This window comes from Corapipo altera, unplaced genomic scaffold, assembly GCF_003945725.1.
Source record: "Corapipo altera isolate COAL_440 unplaced genomic scaffold, ASM394572v1 64, whole genome shotgun sequence".
Lineage (NCBI taxonomy): Eukaryota > Metazoa > Chordata > Aves > Passeriformes > Pipridae > Corapipo > Corapipo altera.
Window position 1 is genome coordinate 1 of NW_020884893.1, and position 19,866 is coordinate 19,866.

The 19,866-nt window shown below is 50.4% G+C and overlaps 1 protein-coding gene and 1 long non-coding RNA gene across 2 annotated transcripts in view; both read right to left on the bottom strand.

The window, feature by feature from the left end:
* Positions 1 to 129: 129 nt before the first annotated feature.
* Positions 130 to 1,918, bottom strand: LOC113948508. Its single transcript, XR_003528173.1, has 2 exons — positions 1,576 to 1,918; positions 130 to 547 (listed from the first exon to the last, which is right to left on the bottom strand). It is a non-coding gene; the product is annotated as an uncharacterized LOC113948508 (long non-coding RNA).
* Positions 1,919 to 14,133: 12,215 nt separating this feature from the next.
* Positions 14,134 to 19,866, bottom strand: part of CHMP4B (charged multivesicular body protein 4B) — a 21,799-nt gene continuing 16,066 nt past the window's right edge. Inside the window, exons 2-5 of the mRNA XM_027646033.1 lie at positions 19,199 to 19,376; positions 18,372 to 18,486; positions 17,728 to 17,854; positions 14,134 to 14,971 (exon numbers count right to left, since the gene is read on the bottom strand). Coding sequence (XP_027501834.1) covers positions 14,904 to 14,971; positions 17,728 to 17,854; positions 18,372 to 18,486; positions 19,199 to 19,376 — 488 coding nt within the window. The 3' untranslated portion in view covers positions 14,134 to 14,903. The remainder of the gene's footprint in view (positions 14,972 to 17,727; positions 17,855 to 18,371; positions 18,487 to 19,198; positions 19,377 to 19,866) is intronic.

The window sequence follows — 19,866 nt, forward strand, 5'->3', positions numbered from 1 at the left end:
CCCCCAGGGCTGGGGATGAGCCCAGGACACGGGGGGGGTCTGGGCTGAGAGGGTACATTCTGAGGACCCATAGAACAACAATAATCTTTGAAATGAGTTAACAGAAGGACAATAAAAAAAACCAACATATAAGACACGTCTCCAGAATTTATTGACATTTTCAGAATTTTCTCAATAAAACCTGTATTCTTCTTTATAGAAACAACAGTCTTCTTGATGACAACAGTCTTAATATCAGCAAGCATCTTCTTAATAGAAACAAGTGTCTTCTTAATAAAAATATCTTCTTAATAAAACAACTATCTTCTAAATAAAACACCTATCTTCTTAAGAAAAAGTTATCTTCTTAAAAAGAAACCTTATCTTCTAAAAAAACTATTTTCTTAATAAAAGCCTATCTTCTTAATTAAAAATCTATCTTCTTAAACTATCTACTTATAAAAACAACAAACTCCTTAAAACATCACTAATATAGAACTTATTTACAGAAGAACATGTAAAACATATGTACAGGTGGTCGATTCCATGACCGGCAGGTCCGTCAGTCCTGCAAGAAAAGCAAGGGCACGGTCAGTGCAGTCGGGCCCTGCTGGGCGTTCCCTGTGCCCCCATGTTATGACCCGCCCCAGGAAAAAGGGGGCAGAGGGGGTAACCCAGGTTTTATCAATAATTCCTTTGAGGTGGATTAAAGCGAAACGACACTAAATAATCGGTGTTTGAAAACATATATTGACAAGATTTATTCTAACAATTCTGTATTAACAGGCATGCTAGCAGTTTGGGTGCTGTCATACAACAATGTGACACAGAGATAGCCTTTGGGGAGGGAAAGAAAATGCATAGGGGAGAGAAAGGCAGGATAAGAGCAAGGGAGAGTAAGGGAAAGAAAAGCTGAGAGTGGACAGATGTATATAGTCACCGCCCACGGGGTCCAGCGATGCTTCCATGTCTGTCAGTTGAAGTGGTGGCCTTGATCTGCTGGGGGTGAAGGGGGGAAGCCCCCATACTCTAAGAAGTTATGAGTTATTATATCACGGGCCATGCCTCGAGCCTCCAACATCTCCTGGGTTTGTGCTGAGTTTTTTTTGTGTCTCGCCCGGTTCCCGCCTTTAGGGAGGGAGGGGCCTGATTGCTCATCAGATGTATCAACAGTCAAAAGCCTGCGAGCTCGGCTTCTTGCCTTTTCAGGGCTTCACACCTTCAGCACTGGAGGGAGGGAGGGGCCCGACTGCTCATCAGAGGTATCATGCAAGTCAAAAGCCTGCAAAAGTCTCCTAGAATGCATAAATCATTAACCATTTCAGTCTCTGACACCCCAGCCTGGCCCACGCTGGGCACAGCGGGACTCTGGGGCCAGGCCTGAGCCCGGCTGGGGATGGGAGCCGGGCCCCAGGCGCTGCCACGGGGCTTGTGTGGCCCAAAGCAGGCACAGGGCAGGCCGGGGCTGGGGCTTGTGCCGCCACAATCCAGGGCACGGGGCACCGTGTCCCTGAGCGGGGCCACCCAGCCCAGCCCCAGCCTGGCGGCAGGTGACCCGCTGTCCCCGGGGCAGGGCATGGCCAGGACAGGCCTGACCTGCTGCTGATGGGGGATTGTCCTCATCCCAGCACCATGGCCTCCTCCTCATCTTTGTCATCAACATCCATGTCCTTGATCTCCTCCAGCACATCCAATTCCATCTCCTCCACATCATCTACTATATTGACCTCAATCATCTCCTCCATGTCCAACACTACATCTATGTCCATCTCTTCCTCGCTGTCTCTGACACCCTGCAGCAGGGAGCACAACCTCAGAGAGGGGCCCCTGTCCCACACCAGCCCCACTGAACTCCAGCCTTCCTGGGCAGTCAGGGGTTTCCCCTCTCCATGGATTGGCACTGTACCTTCACTGGGACAAGGCTGCACATCCTGCTGGGATTGATGATATCCAGACTGCAGGCGGACTCAGGACTGATGGATGTAGCAGAGAGCACCTGAAAACACTCCACAGGGAGCAGGGTGAAGGTTTGCCTTGGACAAGGTGACAGGGTAGAGCTGGGAGCTGCTCAGGGGTCGCTGGCAGCAGGGAATGGCTGCGCTGTGGTCATCAGTGGGCACTGGCAGCTCCACATGGTACCCGGGCTGTGACTGCACAACTTGGGTTTTTTTCTTTTTCCCTTCCTCCTTTATCTCTATCTCCACAACAACTTCCACATTCTCTTCTATGTAGAAGAGGGGATGTGGGGAAGGTTGTGGATGTGGTCTATCTAGACTTCAGCAAGGCCTTTGACACTGTCTCCCATGATATACTCCTGGAAAAGCTGGTAGCCCATGGCTTGGACAAGTGCATCCTCTCCTGGATTAGGAGCTGGCTGGAGGGTCGGGCCCAGAGAGTGCTGGCGAATGGAGCTGCATCCAGCTGGCGGCCAGTCACCAGTGGTGTTCCCCAGGGGTCTGTGTTGGGCCCAGTCCTGTTTAACATCTTTATTGATGATTTAGATGAGGGGATTGAGTCCATCATCAGCAAATTTGCTGATGACACCAAATTGGGAGGGAGTGTCGACCTGCTGGAAGGGAGGAGGGCTCTGCAGAGGGATCTGGATAGACTTGAGAGATGGGCTGATTCCAATGGGATGAAGTTCAATAAAGCCAAGTGCCGGGTCCTGCACTTTGGCCACAACAACCCCCTGCAGCGCTACAGGCTGGGCACAGAGTGGTTGGAGAGCAGCCAGGTAGAAAGGGACCTGGGGGTACTAATTGACAGGAAGCTCAACATGAGCCAACAGTGTGCCCAGGTGGCCAAGAAGGCCAATGGGATCTTGTCCTGTATCAAAAATAGCGTGGCCAGCAGGAGCAGGGAAGTGATCCTTCCCCTGTACTCAGCACTGGTGAGGCCACACCTTGAGTATTGTGTTCAGTTCTGGGCCCCTCAGTTCAGGAAGGATATTGAGGTGCTGGAGCGGGTCCAGAGAAGAGCAACAAGGCTGGTGAAGGGACTGGAGCATAAGTCCTATGGGGAGAGGCTGAGGGAGCTGGGGTTGTTTAGCCTGGAGAAGAGGAGGCTCAGAGGTGACCTCATCACTGTCTATAACTACCTGAAGGGAAGTTCTAGCCAGGTGGGGGTTGGTCTCTTCTCTCAGGCACTCAGCAATAGGACAAGGGGGCACGGGCTTAAGCTCCACCAGGGGAAATTTAAGCTGGATATCAGGAGAAAATTCTTTACAGAGAGAGTAATCAGGCATTGGAATGGGCTGCCCAGAGAGGTGGTGGATTCACCATCCCTGGAGATTTTTAAACACAGATTGGACGTGGCACTGAGTGCCATGATCTAGTAAATGGACTGGATTTGGACCAAGGGTTGGACTCAATGATCTCGGAGGTCTTTTCCAACCCAATCAATTCTATGATTCTATGATTCTATGATTCTATGATTCTATCCTCTTTCATATCCACTTCCACTCTTTATTGAGCTTCCATATGAGCAGGGCTTCCAGCCTGGCTGGCAAGGAGCCAGCCTGCCCAAATTGGGGGGGGGAAGAAGGTGAGAGCAGAGGGCAAGGGGGCTGCCCCCATCCCAGCCTGATAGGGGACCTCTCCTCACCCTGCTCAAGTGTCTGCTCAAGTGGTCCAGCAATGTCCCTTCTCCACCTGGGGCTGGGCTGGGTGTCCTGCTGCCCACACACACCTCCCAGCTCTACCAACTTCTGTGCTGACAACTGGAAAAAACAGGAACATTGCTTGGGCTGGAGCCTGAGTAAGTGGGGAAAAGACACCCCCAGGGAATGGCAGGAGCCTCCCCCTGCACCACAGGGATGGGCTTCATCCCTCAGATGCCCCCTGGCACAGATTGGTGCTGCCAACCCCATCCAGACTCCCCTACTTTGCCCCACCTGTGCAGGTGCTCCTTTCTCAGCAGCCACATTCCTTTGAGGGTCTTTATGGCTTTTGCCTCCCTGCTGTCCCAGGCTAAAATCTCCCCCACACTTCCACGGCCAGCCCCTCGCCATGGCTGTAACCCCACGCTTCCATAACCATGGAATAACACAGCCCATGGCTGCTGGCAGCCAGCTGGTTAAACACAGAACTGCTTGTGGTACCCGGGCCAATAAACAAATGACAAAGGATGCCCTCAGTACTGCTTTGGCCTGGGTTTTTAACCAGGCGTGACAATCACCTGCAGGAAAAGCTGGGATGGTTTGTGGGAACAGTGAGGTGTTACAGGGATGGACACCCCAAAAGGTGGGATCAGGCCACAGGCAGATTGAAGGAAGCTTTGAAAGGTATTTAAGGTGAAGACTTCAAATGAGACTTTGCAGTCAAAGAGAACAGCTGGAGATGAAGCCCCAGCTGCGGGGTCAGTGTTTCTGCCCATGCAGAGAAGCCACCATGGCTTGTGGCTCAGGGGTGGGAGAGGGCAGGGGTGAAGTGTGGAGGAAGATAATTAATTGAGCAGAGAGCCGGAGGATTAGTGCTAATACCCAGCATTTCACCAAGCAACGCTGCAGGACCTGGAAAAGATTAAATTGGATTACAAGTGTTTCAGGAGATGTGCTGTAGATATGCAATGAGAGAAATGATCCCCCTGAGCTTGGGGGACAGAACTCCTGGCTGGGGAGGGGAGAACTGAAGGGGATGACAATTCCTCCTGATCTGCCCCATGCCTCAGGTGAGCAGGGGGTAAAACACATAGTGAGAAAGAAAATGAATGCTGTGTCCACTTCAAACCACAGCTGCTGTTTGCCCCCCGCAGTTGGATGTGGAACAGGCTGATTTAGGTACTGGGTTATGATTAATACAGCTTGGAAAAGAGTGATTCCCCCATCAGGGCTGGGGGCTGGTGAGGATGCAGCACACAGAGCACGGATGGGGCACAGGGAAGAGTGTGATGTGATTCAAACTGAGCTTATTTTCAGCCCTAGAGCTGCTGATTGAGTTCAGAATGTCCAGGTTTGAGGCTGAGCACTGGAGTTCTGCTGTTAAAAATGAACTGCCAGGTGCTGTCAACAAGACCTTATGAAGTCATTAGCCAGCCTGTGGAAACCAGTTTTCCCTTACACTACCACCTCCCTGCCAGGTGCCCATCCATCCATCACTCCCAGCTCCGTGCATCCATCTGGGTGTCCCAGCACCATTCCCTCCTGCAGCAGCATTTGGGCAGGGTGAAGATGCTGCAGATGCTGTTTGGGAGAAGTTCAGGTGCCTGGCTGCATGAAAAGCACTTTTTTTGGTGGAGATGGGCTATTTTAGCACTCGTAGTGCTGACAAATGAACGGCACTGGCTGGGGTCTGGTGGGGTTCAGGCACTGCAGTCCCCCAAATGTCCCTGCTCCCCCCATGGCTTATCCTGCAGTGGGCTCATCCTGCCCTGACACTGCTCCCCTACCCCAGCAGCACTTCCCCTCCCTGCACTAACCCAGCCCCAGCCAGGCCAGGGCAGGGCACAAAGAGCTGATCAGGGAGGGGACAAAACCACAAAGCTGAGAGCCAAGTGTGACAGGCACACTGGGGTGCAGGTCCTGCCTCACTGCAGCCCCACAGAGCCACACAGATGCCACGGCAGCTTCACCATGGCATGGTCATGCTGGCACAGAATGGGGGGGTTGCAAACACTCACTTGCACTGGGCAGGGAGGGAGTGGGTGACACCACAGCACCCACCCTGGGAAAGAAGGTCCCTTTCCTTGCAGCGTTGCTGTGACACCTTTGGGGATCAGCTTTGCCATGAGACCCGGGGGACACCAGCCTTGCCACAGCACTCAGCAGTCTGCAGACTTCCCATGAGCAGAACTGGGGCAGGGATTTCCCAGTCAGACACTGGGATGTCACTCCCAAGGCTCAGTGCTGGCCCAGCTCTGCCTGTGGGGTGCAGTCCCAAAGAGGACTCAGCCATTCCTGGCACATCCTGAGCCCCAGGGACAAGGAGGAGAAGTCCAGGACAGACATCCCTGAGCACTGTTTTGCCATGAGCTTTGCTGAACCAGACATCAGCTCAGCACTGAGCACCCATCATCCCCTCCAGGGGATGAGCAGAAGAAAGAGGAGACCTTCCCCTTGCCTCAGCCAAAATCTTTGGTTACAATTCAAGGCAACAGACCTGAGCCAGTCATGCCCATGATGTCCCCGAGCCCCAGAGCTGCAGCAAGGACGGTCCCCAGTTCCTCACTGGCCACTAGGAGTGATGGGGACCCCAACAGCACGTGTTCAGGAGAAGCTGCAGTGCTCACTCAGTCTTTATTCCCACACTCCCATCACTCTCCCTGACCTGGAATTGCTTTTGGATGGATTGGTAAAACAAAAGCACCCCAAACCTTCCAAGCAATAACATGAGCTGTGGTGCTGAGATGGAGTTGACTGAGCACCTCTTGGCCTGGCTAAGAGATGGTTTGGCAGGGGAGAACCATGTCAGGGGAGGGGTTGGAGGAGGTGGAAGATTTGTCACACTCTCCAATAGTGAACACTAGAAATGTGCCATGGAGGATTTTGCAGTGAGACCAGGAGATCAAGGCACAGGATGTGCCACTGTCACCCAGCCCTGACAGCTCTGGGCTGGGCAGGCATGTGAGAGGAGCATCCCTGATCCCCAAAAAGCCCTCCCAGCAAAGCACAAACACAAACACACACACACACACACACACACACACACACATCCACCCACCCTCTCTGCTCTCTGTCCTTTTGTTCTTCCTATTTTACTTTGTGCTTGTGTCCCTTGGCTCCTGTCCAGGGGATATGGATGGTACCAAGTGTGCAGCAAACAAAAGGAAGTTCTCCAGGACTGTATTGGCTGGATTATCTGAGATTTGTCAATATTTGCTCAGGACTGAAGTGAAACAGAACTGAATGAGGCTAAGAAATAATGTCAGGTATTGGGCTGGGGAGAGCTGTGACAGCCCACAGCTACTGAGGCATCACCAGGTGTTCAACTAAAAATGTGGGTTTTTTTTCCTTTTTCTCCCCCTTCTTTGTATTTTAACTTGAGGTTAGTTGGTTGTGAATTACCCATTGTACAGCCACAAAGCCAACCAAAAACATGCTCAGCAGGGTGAGCTAATCCACACTCCTGCTTCATAATAAGGAAGGAAAAAGCAACAACCAGAGCCAAGGGCACGGTGGGCTGCAGCTCTTGCACCCCACCCTGCACCCCAACAGCTGAGCACAGGACTCTGCTCACCCCCTGCTCCCCCCCCAGCACCCACCTCTGCAGCTCAGTCCCACCCAGCTCCAGAACCTGCCTCTCCAGCAGTGTGGAATGAGTGGGATGGGCCACAAAAGCAGCAAGTGAGAACCACAGATCTAAAATTTGAACATTTCTTACCCAAATATGCCTCGGGGGGGGGGGAGGGGGCAGGGGGGAACTTACTTAAAAACATCTGGCACAGCTGTTCTGCTGGATTTAAGATGCTGCTGCTGCCCTTGCCTGAGGCTCACGAGGATGAGGAGCTCTGGGAAGACCTGGATGCTTGGGAAGAGCCAGGACATCATGGTGCCCACCCAGCCCCACGTGCCAGGCAGAGCTGCTCCCTCTTGATGGACAGATTTCAATGCAGGTGCCTGTAAAAATAAAACAAGTGTTGGCACATCCCTCTGAAGATGGGGCTGTGCTTCCCGAGAGCTGTTCCACGGGGCAGCACTGCCCTCTGTGCCCCAGTTTCCCCCACCAGTGCCCCAGTGTAACCCCTTGTGCCCAGCCCCCTGTGCCCCCAAACATCAGCTGATGGTTTCCTTACCAGAGGCATGACAGCCACAGCCCAGCCCTGAGCCCAGAGAGGAGAGCTGGGCAGGAGTGTCAGGCACAGCTTTGGAAAGACTCCAACTCACAAGGGGAAGGAGGGACAGGAGAATCTCCCTGTGTCCCCAAATCACAGCCAGATCCACCCAGCTCATCACAAACCTGCCCAGGATTTATTGCATGGACCAGAGTTTGCATCATGGGACCACCTGCACCACTTCCCATTTATAGCCCTCCTACCTTTAGTGGGACATAAATCCCACTGTCATTGCTGGTGTGGGAGAGAACCCCCTTGGATTGTGTCTTCCCTGCAATAAATAAGCATGTTTTGCATTTTATCTCCATGTCTTTGCTGGTCAGGTAGAGCTGAAACCAAGCCCTCCCTGGCATGGGTGAGTCCAAGAGCCAGGAGAGGCTGTGCCAAACCCCAGGGACTCCAGCACCTGGAATCACAGAGTCATTTAGGTTGGAAAAGACCTCCAGGATCATGGAGTCCAACCATTAACGCAGCACTGCCGAGCCTCCCACTAGACCACATCTTTCAGCAAATCCCAAGCCCTGGTCTGTGAGAGCAGCCCAAACACTCGTGGTCACCCAGGATCCGCCCCCTCCTGATTTGGGATACCCCAATCCTGCAGAGAGGCAGCTCCCAGTGCCACCCCCACCCTCCCCGCTGGCACAGGGGGTGCTGGGCAGGTCCCTCCTGCCTGCGGGGAGGGCGCTGCATCTGTCGCCTTCCCCGTCCCAGCCGGGCCAGCTCTGGTTTAACATCCCCCGAACTGTGCGGCGATGGAAATCCATCCCGGCATTGCCCTCTGCTGGCAAATCCCTCTCGGATAAGCCTTTCCTCGGCTGTGTTCCGTCAAAACAGCCCGGGGAGCAACTCCACTGCCTCCGGCTGCTCGTCGGGGCACCCACAGCATCCCCAGGGCCGGATCCCGGGGGCACCATTGGCTTCAGCCGGAGGGATTGGGACGGGAAGACCTTCTGGAGGCTTGGCTGCTGGGTGCCAAGGCAGCAGCCAAGTGACTGGGAACGGGGACTGGAGCCTTTCAGGGGCCAGGCTGCACCCTTGAGGAAAGAGGGAGCTGAAAATTTAAATTAAATTTAACCTTTTCATCAAAAGCTGACAGCAGCGATCCTGGCGCAGCGCGGAAATAACGGTCTCCAATTTACAGAAGTTTAATGCGGTTCAGGAGAGAGGCACAGAAAGCGTTTTGTGTTTGCAAATCTTGTTGGGAGAGGTTTTCCAGAGCACGGGAACGCCTGGATGATGAGCCACTGCTGCTTGAGGAGCCGCTGCTGTGCCAGCTGTGCCAGCTGTGCCAGGAGCCCCCGAGCAGGGGGGCAGAGCCGCGCGGGGCCTCGCGGTGTCCCGTGTCCGTCTGTCCAGAAATGCAGCTTTGCCTCCAAGTGTTCGAGTGGGAAATTGCACCCACGGTCCCGGCGCTGCTTGGAAAGGGTGTTTGTGTGTCCCTGCGGCGGCTGAGCCGCCATGGAGGGGGGGATATTGGGAAGGAATTCTTCCCTGGGAGGGTGGGGAGGCCCTGGCACAGGTTGCCCAGAGAAGCTGTGGCTGCCCCTGGATCCCTGGAAGTGTCCAAGGCCAGGTTGGACAGGGCTTGGAGCAACCTGGGCTAGTGGAAGGTGTCCCTGCCTATGGAATGGGGTGGAATGAGATGAGCTTTAAGGTCCCTTCCAACCAAACCATTGTGGGACTCTGTGCAAGGGCAGCAGAGAGGATGGGACAATCCAGGGCAGCAGGACAAGCTTTTGGGTTGTACTTTTGTGCTTTAGCACAGCCTAAACCCCTCTGGTGCCTGGGACATTCAGGATCCTGAAGGCAGAGTGCTGCCAACCCAGGGCCCTAGAAAATTTCTATTCCACCTAATCCCAAAGCCATCTCTCCTCCCTAATGCCCAGGGGTGAATCCCAAGGGACAGGAGCTGCAGTGATTTCCGAGAACTCACCGTGGATGGGGAAGATCTGTCTGAGGCATTTGGCCCTGCATGTCTTGTCCCTGTTTCCTGCTGACCAGATCCCTCTGCAAAACCTCCTCCCAGTGCCCACATGGAGCCAGCCATGGAGCAGGATGGGGACCAAGAGCAGGAGCACAAGTGCAGCTGAACAGTTCAGCAAAGGGCAGGAGGAACCCAAGAACAGCGGGAGGGGGACATGAGCTGGCCCCAAATCCAGCTGGATCCAACCACCTATCCCTCTCTCCCAGCCATGGGACAGCCAGTAAGGGAAGCTCTTGGCCACAGTTCCGAGGTGACATGTAGGAGGATGTCACTGAGCTCCCACAGCACAGCCAAGGCAAGGGAAACCTTTGATAACATCCTAAAATGTGGCCCCAAAATCCTGCCAGCTGAGCAGCCCAGGAGATGTCCGAGAGAGCTCAAGGCCTGGAGCCAGGGGAGGGAGGGAGGGATGGGGCTGAGCTGCCGAGAGCCACAAGGTCTGGAAAGCATCACTTTGATTTAATGGACCTTGATGTTTGAAAAGTAAGTCAAGAGAGCTCTTTTATTTGCCACAGGGCTGAGCATCAGCCAAACACGAGCAGGATTAGAAAGGCAAGAGCTTTCCAGATGAGCAGAGTGCAATTTTGTCCTAAGAACCAAAATAATGATAAAAAATAACGAGCAGGGGAGAGAGGGAGTGCTGAGCAGCACATACAAATATCAACCTGCAGGTGCTCTCAGAGCCCTAATAAAGGGTTTAACCTGTTCTATTGATTAGTGGTGTCACACCTCTTGAGTGAGAACAAACTCCATGAACATGCTGCATTCAGGGGCTTCAAGCAGCTGAGTGGTTTTATTGGGAGGGCTGAGATTTAAAATTCACAAACTGCAAAGGGATGTGAGAGAGCTGTAATCAGTGGTGGCACCTGAGGGGCTGACACCACAGTGATCCCACAGTAACCTGGCACAGGTTGGGGGCACCCCCAGAGTGGGGAGACACCCCCAGTGCATCCCAGGGAGCCGGGGAGGGATGGGCTGTGCTTTTTGGATGCCCTGTGCTCTTAAACACTCACCTGGCACCAGTGCTGTGACAGAGGTGGCCCTGGCACCCTGGGAGGGGATGGAGGAGCTGCAGCATCACAGGAGCATCTGGTGGGTGTCCATAATGGGGTTTAAGAGCATGCAGGTGGGGTAGGTCTGAGGTCGAGAGGAGGAGGACGAGAGAAGCATGAGCAGCTGTGACCTCCAGGCCAGGCTGGCCAGAAAACAGCAGTTCAGTGCCAAAATCTGGTGACAGCCCCTATCTCCCTCCAGAGCAAGCGAGGCAGGGGCTCCCAGCTCCAGCTCTGGCACAGCACACGCCCCACAGCACCCACAGGGGCTGCTCCCAAGGGAACCAGCACCACAGCACCCTTCAGTCCTGTGAGAAAGCCCTGCAGGGAAATACGGGAAGGAATCCAGGGCTTGGGGGTCACTTCAGGGTCAGGAAAATGAGGAGCAGAATAACCAGGCAGTAACTCACATCAGACAAGGTTGGGGCAAGGATGTGTTGCTGTGAGAGCTGCTGAGAGGGTTTATTTGGCAGTAGAACAAGGTCAGCTGGCCTCAGATCAGGACCAGGTCCTGAGGGAATCCAGCACTACAAGCAGAGGTGAGATGGCACAGGAAGGGAGGGTGTGGCAGAGGGGACAGCCAGCACTGCAGACAATGGAAAGGAAGGCCTCAGGGGAAGAGTGGCAGCTGATTTGTGCCACTAAGTGGCAGCCATGACCTGTCACTCCTAATGAAATGCCGTGTTCTGTGCATGCACAGGGTGCAGCAGCTCCTGGAGAGTTGGGAAAGCATCCCTGCTCCTCCCATCACAGCACGGACAAACACAGCCCAGCCTGCACATTGGCCCCTCTCAAAAATCCACCTGCCTCCCACCACGCCCACATTCACCCTCCTGAGCTGTGCAATTTTTCCTTTCCAGAGCCATAAGCCCCTTTCCTGCCACTGTGGCTGGTGCTGAAGCTGTGCCTGACCCACTGGACACAGCCAGGGATTTCCCTGGACACAGCTGTCGGTGTGTGGAGCTTCATCCAAGCTGGATGTGACACCCTCAAGCTGCAGCAGGACACAAATAGCTCTTCCCTCTCCCAGCACTGGAACTGTTTTCCTTGCTGACACAACACAGACCATGAGCAGGAAGATCTGTGAGCACCACAACGTGTCCAGCAGCAAAACCTTTGGCCCACAGGAGGTCCGTGAGGGACAGGCACTCACTTCAGGGGACACTTCCTCGCAGGAGGAGCAGACAAGGGTCCGATGGCTTTTTCTGGAGATGTTGTGCTTTCCCTCAAATGCTTCAAGTACCAGGAAGTTAATTATAGATTTTGGTGAGGAGACTGTACCCCCCCTGTACCCTGAGGGGGTCCCTGGTACCCTCTGTACCCATGTGAGGCCAAAGGCTCCCCAGAGAGCTCCCAGCACTGGCAAGTCCCACGGAGCCCCTCCCCACAACCCATTACTAACACCCATTGACTAACAAATCACCCATTAAGCAACTGGAGATCGATTTGCCATCGCAGAGGCTGATGGAGCCCCCCCTTCCCTGCCTGTGGAACATTGCACTGAAAGTTCTTGCAGTTAAATCGCCGTGTCTTTAAAGAGGGAAGAGCATCTCTGGGAGAGAAGAGCAGGAAAGGCACAGAAAAGCCATTTATACACCTGGAAAGGTACAGATCCAATGGCACTGGAGATGAGGTTCATGGCAGGCAGTGTTGGGCAGAGTATGGATTTCCATTATTTCTGGGAGGGAGCAGGATAATGGATATACCCCCATGGGTGTACAACACAAGGGCCCTCCAGCCCTGGAGAAGGATGTCTGCTGAGGTTTAGCATTAGCAAACCACCTCAGCCACTCTCTGGCCCAGCTTTTCCAAGTGCTCTTTGAGTGTTCACTCTGTTCCCCTCCCCGTGTACAAGGCTGAAATCATTCCAAGGGGAATCAGGGATGAGGTCCTTCAGCCCAGTCTTTATTTTTCACAGATTCATGGAATGGTTTGGGTTGAAAGGGACCTTAAATCTCATCTCACCCCACCCATGCCACGGGCAGGGACACCTTCCACTAGTCCAGGTTGCTCCAGCCCTGTCCAACCTGGCCTTGGACACTTCCAGGGATGAGGAATCCACAACTTTTTGCCCTGCTTTAGTACAGCAATAGTGATAATGCTTTCCACCTTCTCTGTAGGGAAAAACAAGGATTTACCACACACTGAAACCCCCTGGATCCCAGATTTCTGCTTGCTTCCTTGAACAGCTCCATAAGAAAGCACTGACACAGCTGCAAATGGAGCTGTCTGATGAGGGTGAGTTAGTTGAGAACAGTTTCCAACAGGAACTGAACTGCCTTTCCCAGGAAAGGGACACCCTGGGCACTGAGGGGACAGCTACAGACACTGCTGGCATGGACAGCAGGCTCCTTCCCCACTGCCCCTGGGGCTCTGTGCAGGTCAGTTCTGCCTCAGAGTGAGTGTGAGCAAGGCAGAGCTGTTCACTGACATTATGCAGCAGATCAAAGAACTGATATCCAAAGCAGAAAGGTGATCAGTCCTCAGCCATTATATAAATAAACTGCAGGATTAAGAAACCACCCCATCGTTTATTAAAAGAATCAAGGAAAAAAGGAGGTTGTCAGAACTGAGGTTGTCAGAACTGAGGTTGTCAGAACTGAGGTTGTCCTTGCTGTGTGGTTAAAGGTAACCAGGAACCACAGCACACCCTCACTGCTGCATTTCCTCCTGCTGTGCAAAGCAGGGCCTTTGTTTAGTTAAAGCTGAATGAACAGGAAAGCAAACACATCCCAGGGAACAGCTGGGCTGCCAGGTGGTGCCTCTGCCACTCACAGTTCCTGAGCTCCCATACCAGGAACCTCAAAGCACTAATGGAGCTCATGGGATTGCTTTACCCTCTCCCAGACACACCACAGTGCTCCTACTGGGACACTCCACTGTGTGTGAGATGCTCACCCACCACTCCTGGCAGAAAACACTGCTGCTTTAACACACATTTTTTAGCACAGTGCACAAGAGGGATCATTTCCACAACAGAAAATATAAAGCCAAATCCCCAGCTCTGTTTCTAAACCTGTCGCTTCTACTGCTGCTTCAGCTCTGACTTCTCCTCAGTGGGGGGATTTTGACACAGAATAGAATCACAGAATCACTAAGTTTGGAAAAGACCTTCAAGATCAAAGAGTCTGTGCCTGACCCCCACCTTGTCCCCCAGCCCAGGGCACTGAGTGCCACGTCCAGCCCTTCCTTGGACACCTCCAGGGATGGGGACTCCAAACCTCCCTGGGCAGCTCCATCCAATGCCTGACCACCCTTTCCATGAAGGAATTCCTCCCCATGTCCAACCCTGTTTCCTCCTGCAGCCAGACTGCTCAAACACAACACAGAATCGACAACAGCAGCCACGGGTGAAAATTAATCGAGATATTTAATACAGTGCAATCCATAGTAGTTTCTTAATTAAAATAATTGTGTGCATGTATCTGAATGGGTTATCAATTATCACAAAAAAAAAAAGCAATAAACATTGTAGTGCTATGTAGAAAAATGTACAACTGAACTTGAGATCTTCCCTATGTCCAAGAGAGCGTTTATCGATTGCAAATCATCATCACCAATTAAAATGGGAACAGTGACTACATCGTTGGCGGTGACAAACACAAGCCTTGGCCACACATCAGTCAAGGGATATAAATATAACTGGCAAAAACTAAAAACCTAAAGCATTCTTGCACCTAAAACACAATAAGAAGCCAACGGTGGCTTTAGGACTTTTCCTGGTTTTTAAATGCCTTACAAGACTTCTAGACACATTTAGACTGACTTAAAATTACAGAGAGTGCTTTTTTTTTTTTTTTTTTCAGCTTATTTCGATTCAATATGGCCCAAATTGAAGATCCAGCAGTGGCAGTAGCACAGTCCAAAAGCTGAATGTTTGATTTTTGCAAAGACCTTTGTACAGAAATTCAACCGCATCGACTGCAGGCAACTCCCCCTGCTCCCCCTTCTTTCCTCTGTGCAGACCATGCTATGCAGAAAACAGCAATGCAGTTCCCACTGCTCTGGGTTAAAATTAAAAGATAAAGACATTTTGCTTATGCTTTCTCCTCAACACAACACATTTGTACCCAGAATAGGTAATCAAAGTCTTTTTTTCCCCCAGCCAGTTACTGCTGTGGTTACATGGTTCCTGCCCAAGCTTCCAGCTCTTTCATGTCGTCGTCCTCTTCTTCCTCTTTCTTCTTGGCTGCAAAACAGAGAAAGAAAACAGGTGAGCAGCAATCCTGACAGAACCCAGTGGCCTCTCTCTGCCACTGACAAAGCGGTAAATGAAGCACCAAATGCCAGCAGAGGGCAAAAAATACACAAAACCTCCTTGAATTGAAATAAAGGGAGCCTTGTGAGAGAGCCAGCATGGGCTGAACTGCCTGATAGTCCCACTTCTGGTAGGAAAAGACAGCAGCTCACACAGGAAGAATGCAAATGTACATGAAGGTTAAGGTGTGATGTTTTCCCATCATCTCCAAGCCTGCAAGCAGAAGCCCCTCTCAGAAGGATGCAGTTTCTTACAGAAATTCATCTGATGTCTCCACTATCACAATCTCTTCTCTGTTAAAAATAAATCCCTTATTTCACCATAGAGTCCTCAAAGTACAACAGATGAGGTTCCTGTGTTTGGTCAGGCAGGTATTGCAGAATTTGGGGGCCTCCAGCCCTGTGTCAGTTGAGGCTCTTGGAGGGGCTGAAGAGCCCTGGGAACATCCTATTCCCCTTCTCTTCCCACTCCCCTGGCAGCTGAGGGATGTGGATGGGAGGCAGCAGCCTAAATGCTGCCTTCTCATCATTTCTGCTCCTTCCAGAAGAGCAAATGCTGCTATTTGTCATCATGGGACAAGTCCAGTTTCCATTAACTCAGCAAAAATGGTTTTAACCCAAAAATAGCTGCAATAATTTTGGAAAATACCAATAAAAGATGTCATTTCCTCAGAGAGTGGTTTTGCTTCAAGGAGGGGGGGGGGGGGGAAGTCAAATAATTCATACTCCAACTGGTTTGTGTCATTCCAAATGAAACACTGACACAAAAAGAACTGAGTCAGCTCTTAAGCCAAGCTCAAGACCTCTCTCATTTGTACAAATTTGGGATTTGTTTTTCTATATGAAGCTCTTCCAGCCTCCATTAAACAAAAACAGCTTTTGCCTGAATTTCTCCTGACATCAACCCAGCTGGTGGCAAGAGCAAAAAATTCCTCATTCAGAGTGATTACAGTCAAAATCCAGACAGCTCCTGAGAGCTGGAAAAGCAGGAAAGCTCGTGTTTGTTTTTCATTTCATGAATAAAAAGGAGGCAACAGAGTCATCTCTACCTCAAAAGACACATCACTTATTCCCAAAATAATTACACATGAACCTGCATTGTTAGGGAAATATTCCCTTTGGAAGTTCGACCCATGGTGCCCACAAGCAAACTTTTAATCCCAGTGTTTATTAAGTCAATTCTAAGAGAAAACCAATTTAGGTTAAAAAAATAAATCCACACAAAATCCCCGCCCACCACCACCCCAGAATCCCAAATCTTCCCAAGTGCCAGTCTTGGAGGCAGCTTTATTGAAGCAAAAAGCAGCATGACATTTAAATACATTAGTGGAATTCTAGTTTCCATCCAAAAGCAGCTTAGCATAAATCCTATAAAACACTGAGCTTTATGCTCACAATTTTTACTACAAAAACCTTCCCTGTTTTTGTTATTTTGGGAAGTCTCAGTAAGTTTCACAGGTTTATTTAACCTGTTTCTCCTGCTGTTGGATCTAAGTCTAGGCAAAGTCTCTGATTTAGGGGATTTTGATACAAATCAGTCCCCTCTCATCAACCCTGGTCAGCAATTCTGCAAAACAGAGCTAGAAAAACACAAAATCAATGATGTCAAAAGTAAAGGACTGTAACACACAAGGAGCAATGGCACTTAAAGCAGAACCTTGGGTTTGGCAGTGCCTGCTGCTTCCCACGTCCATCCAAGCCTGGAAAGGCAGCAGGATAATTACAGATACAGCAATCAAATGGGATTATTTTCACTCATTAGCTTTTTGGACTTTTTTCCTAAGTAAGGACATGGAATAGAGCTGCAAAGTCTACAATTTATCCATAATACATTCAGGCAGACTCAGCAAAACAGGCTTGCAAAGCCTCATATCCCATTAATGCTGCCAGAGGTGTCCCAGCTCAGCTGTATTCCAGGAGGTACCACTTCCCCTTCATACCACAGGGATCAGATCAGATGGAACAGCAGCTTTGAACTGTCTCTGTAAATAAAAACGTTTTTGCTTGTTCTCCATCTAAAATCCTCACACTAACTGCAATTCCCTGGATATCTGTGCTGTAGGACTGGGATAGCCCTCAGGTTGGTCCTGCCTGTGCAAACTGCACAGGAGGCAACAGCCCTCCCCAAAGAGGGGATTCTGAGGGTGGATCCTCCCAAAAGGCAGAAAAGAAGGGATCAAATTAAACACCAAAGCAGCAGCAAGAAGTGATTCCATGGGAGAATCCAAACCAGCCTGGGACTAATGGTTGGGCTGGATGATCTTGGAGGTCTTTTCCAACCGTAACCATCCTGTGATTCTAATTTCCAGAGTTACTTTATTCTCCACTCCCTTTTACAGCCCTGGTATGTTTGTCAAGATTACATCCCTGTTAGGCAGCACCTGGAAGAAGGCTCCCTTTTTCCAGACCTCCACTCTTCCCTGAGCATCATCCAGGCTGCAGAGAAGCTGGGAGTGCCAGAACAGACAATAACTGCTCCTGTAACAGGGAGAGATTTTCCTGGTGCTTGTCAAAGGCAGGTTCTCCCCTCCAGAGAAATGGCACTGGATGGGATTTGGGATTCAGGAAGCAATTTCAAGCAAAACATCTGTGTTGCCTGCAGCCAGATCTCCCCAATCCAAGGAGCTGGTAGATGAAAAAACACATTTTTAACAATCCAAAATGCTTCAGGTAAAGGTCCATCCCTACCTGGCTTGGAGGGTATCGATATTGAGGGCACGTTTGGTAGTGGTACTGTCTCCGGACCACTGATTTCCAGCAAGTTTTTGTCTAGTTCTTCTTGTTCTAGTTCCTCTAGTTCTGCCATGAGTTCATCCTAGGTTGTTAAAGGAGAAAAAAAAGAAAGGAAGGAACTTTAAGTCATATTTATCAAAAAGCAGACTTAGCTGATCATATTATTAAAGAAAACAGCTTAAATTATAGGATTGAAGCAAATTAAGGAGATGAGGAGTCTGATTGTTATCAATTCCTGTACGTGATGAAGGGAAGGAGAAATCTAAGTCCAAACATTCTCAGGTCAGGCCATCCAGACCATTCTCAGCCTAAAGTCTGAGTCACAGCTGCTGTTTGCCCTGGAGGGAACAGCTACAACAACATCCAGGAGAGATTCCATACCCCAGGAGTACACCCAGACATGCACAATATTCACATCTTCAAAGAAAGATCTCACAAGAGTCACAGTTCTTGGAGGGATTTGAAAGCCATGAAGATGTGCTGCTCAGGGACATGGGTAGGGATGGCCCTGGCAGTGGCTGGACTTGATCATCTGAAGGCTTTCCAACCCAATGGATTCTGTGACTCACTGATACAAAAAAAGCAAATTCAAAACATACCTCATCGAATTCCTCCCCAAATCCTACTGGCTTTGAGATGGCTGTTGAAATCTCATCTGCCAGCTCCTGCTGTTCTGCAATGTCCTGCATTAATTCATCTACTTTATCAATATCCCTGTAAAAGAAAGGAAGGAATTCAGTATCATCAGGCACGTTCCCAATCAACACTTCACACTGTGATTCTTGGGTTCTGTAGAAATGCCACACCACGGTGACATTCACAAGGCCCTTTCCCAAAACACTCTTTGCATGCAAGTCTGAATTTTATCCCCCTGGTCTGAACACAATGAAACGTGGTTTTTTTGCTCTTTCCTACAAACTTAGCCTGCAGCAGTGACACAAAGACGCCAACGAAGGGGTTTTGTTTTGCACTACTGGTAATAATAAGAATTTGCTCTCTTTCCTGATTCAGCATTATTACAGCCACAATATTTGCTTCTGGAGCAAGCACAACGTTCCCATAATGCAGTTTACCTTTCATTATTGCTACATGCACCAACTCCACTGCACAGAAAAGAACTTTTAAGTCTCCCCTTGATCCACCATCCCAGGTGGATCTGTCACTGGTACAGGCACTCATTTGCTTTAGACTACACTGGTGCTACCCTGCTTTTGGACAAAGGCAGAGTCCAGGATAAATGGTAGTAAACTGAGGAAGCATCATACTTGCACATTTTGTTCAATATGAAAATGTTTCTAGCATTCTAGTTTAAGTTAGAGCCTTTTAAAAAGAAGATTTTGCTACTCTGGCTCCACCTTCACGAAACACTTGGCATTCAGCAGATCAAACAAATGACAAACTAAAGGTGCAGAAGGGAATCACTTACATGTTGTCATGAGCAGCTTTCATGGCTTTAGCAGCAAACCCCATGTTTTTAAGCACTTCAGTGTTAGTGTTGGCATTCTCCAGGGCTTCCCTCTGGAACTCAATTGTTGATAACGTGCCATCGATCTGTGCCAGCTGCTTCTCGTACCTCTTCTTACGCTTCAGGGCCTGAAGGGCAGCTGCACAGCACAGGAGAGGGTGGGATTGGTGAGATTCATGCCCAAAACACCATTCAGATTTTGCACCAAGTGCCACTCAGCACAGAGAAATATTTAGAACACTCTACGGTTGTCCACTCTTCGTCCTAGGTAAACTAAGTAGATAAAGCTAAGACAAACCCTTGTGTTTGCCTCCTTCAACAGAGCTGTTTCAGGGTGGCCAGATGCCTCCTGACCCCTGCCTGTCACACTCAGCCATGCACAACAGGCACATCCTCAAAGAAAGATCTCATGGATGAGATCTCAAGGATGTGAGCCAAGAAGTCGCTCAAAGGTTGAGTCCAGTCACTCATAACACACCCCAGACACAGACCATGCTCCAACATCCATCAATATCCAATATCCATCAATATCCAATATCCATCAATATCCAACATCCATCAGTATCCAACATCCATCAGTATCCAACATCCATCAATACCCAACATCCATCAATACCCAACATCCATCA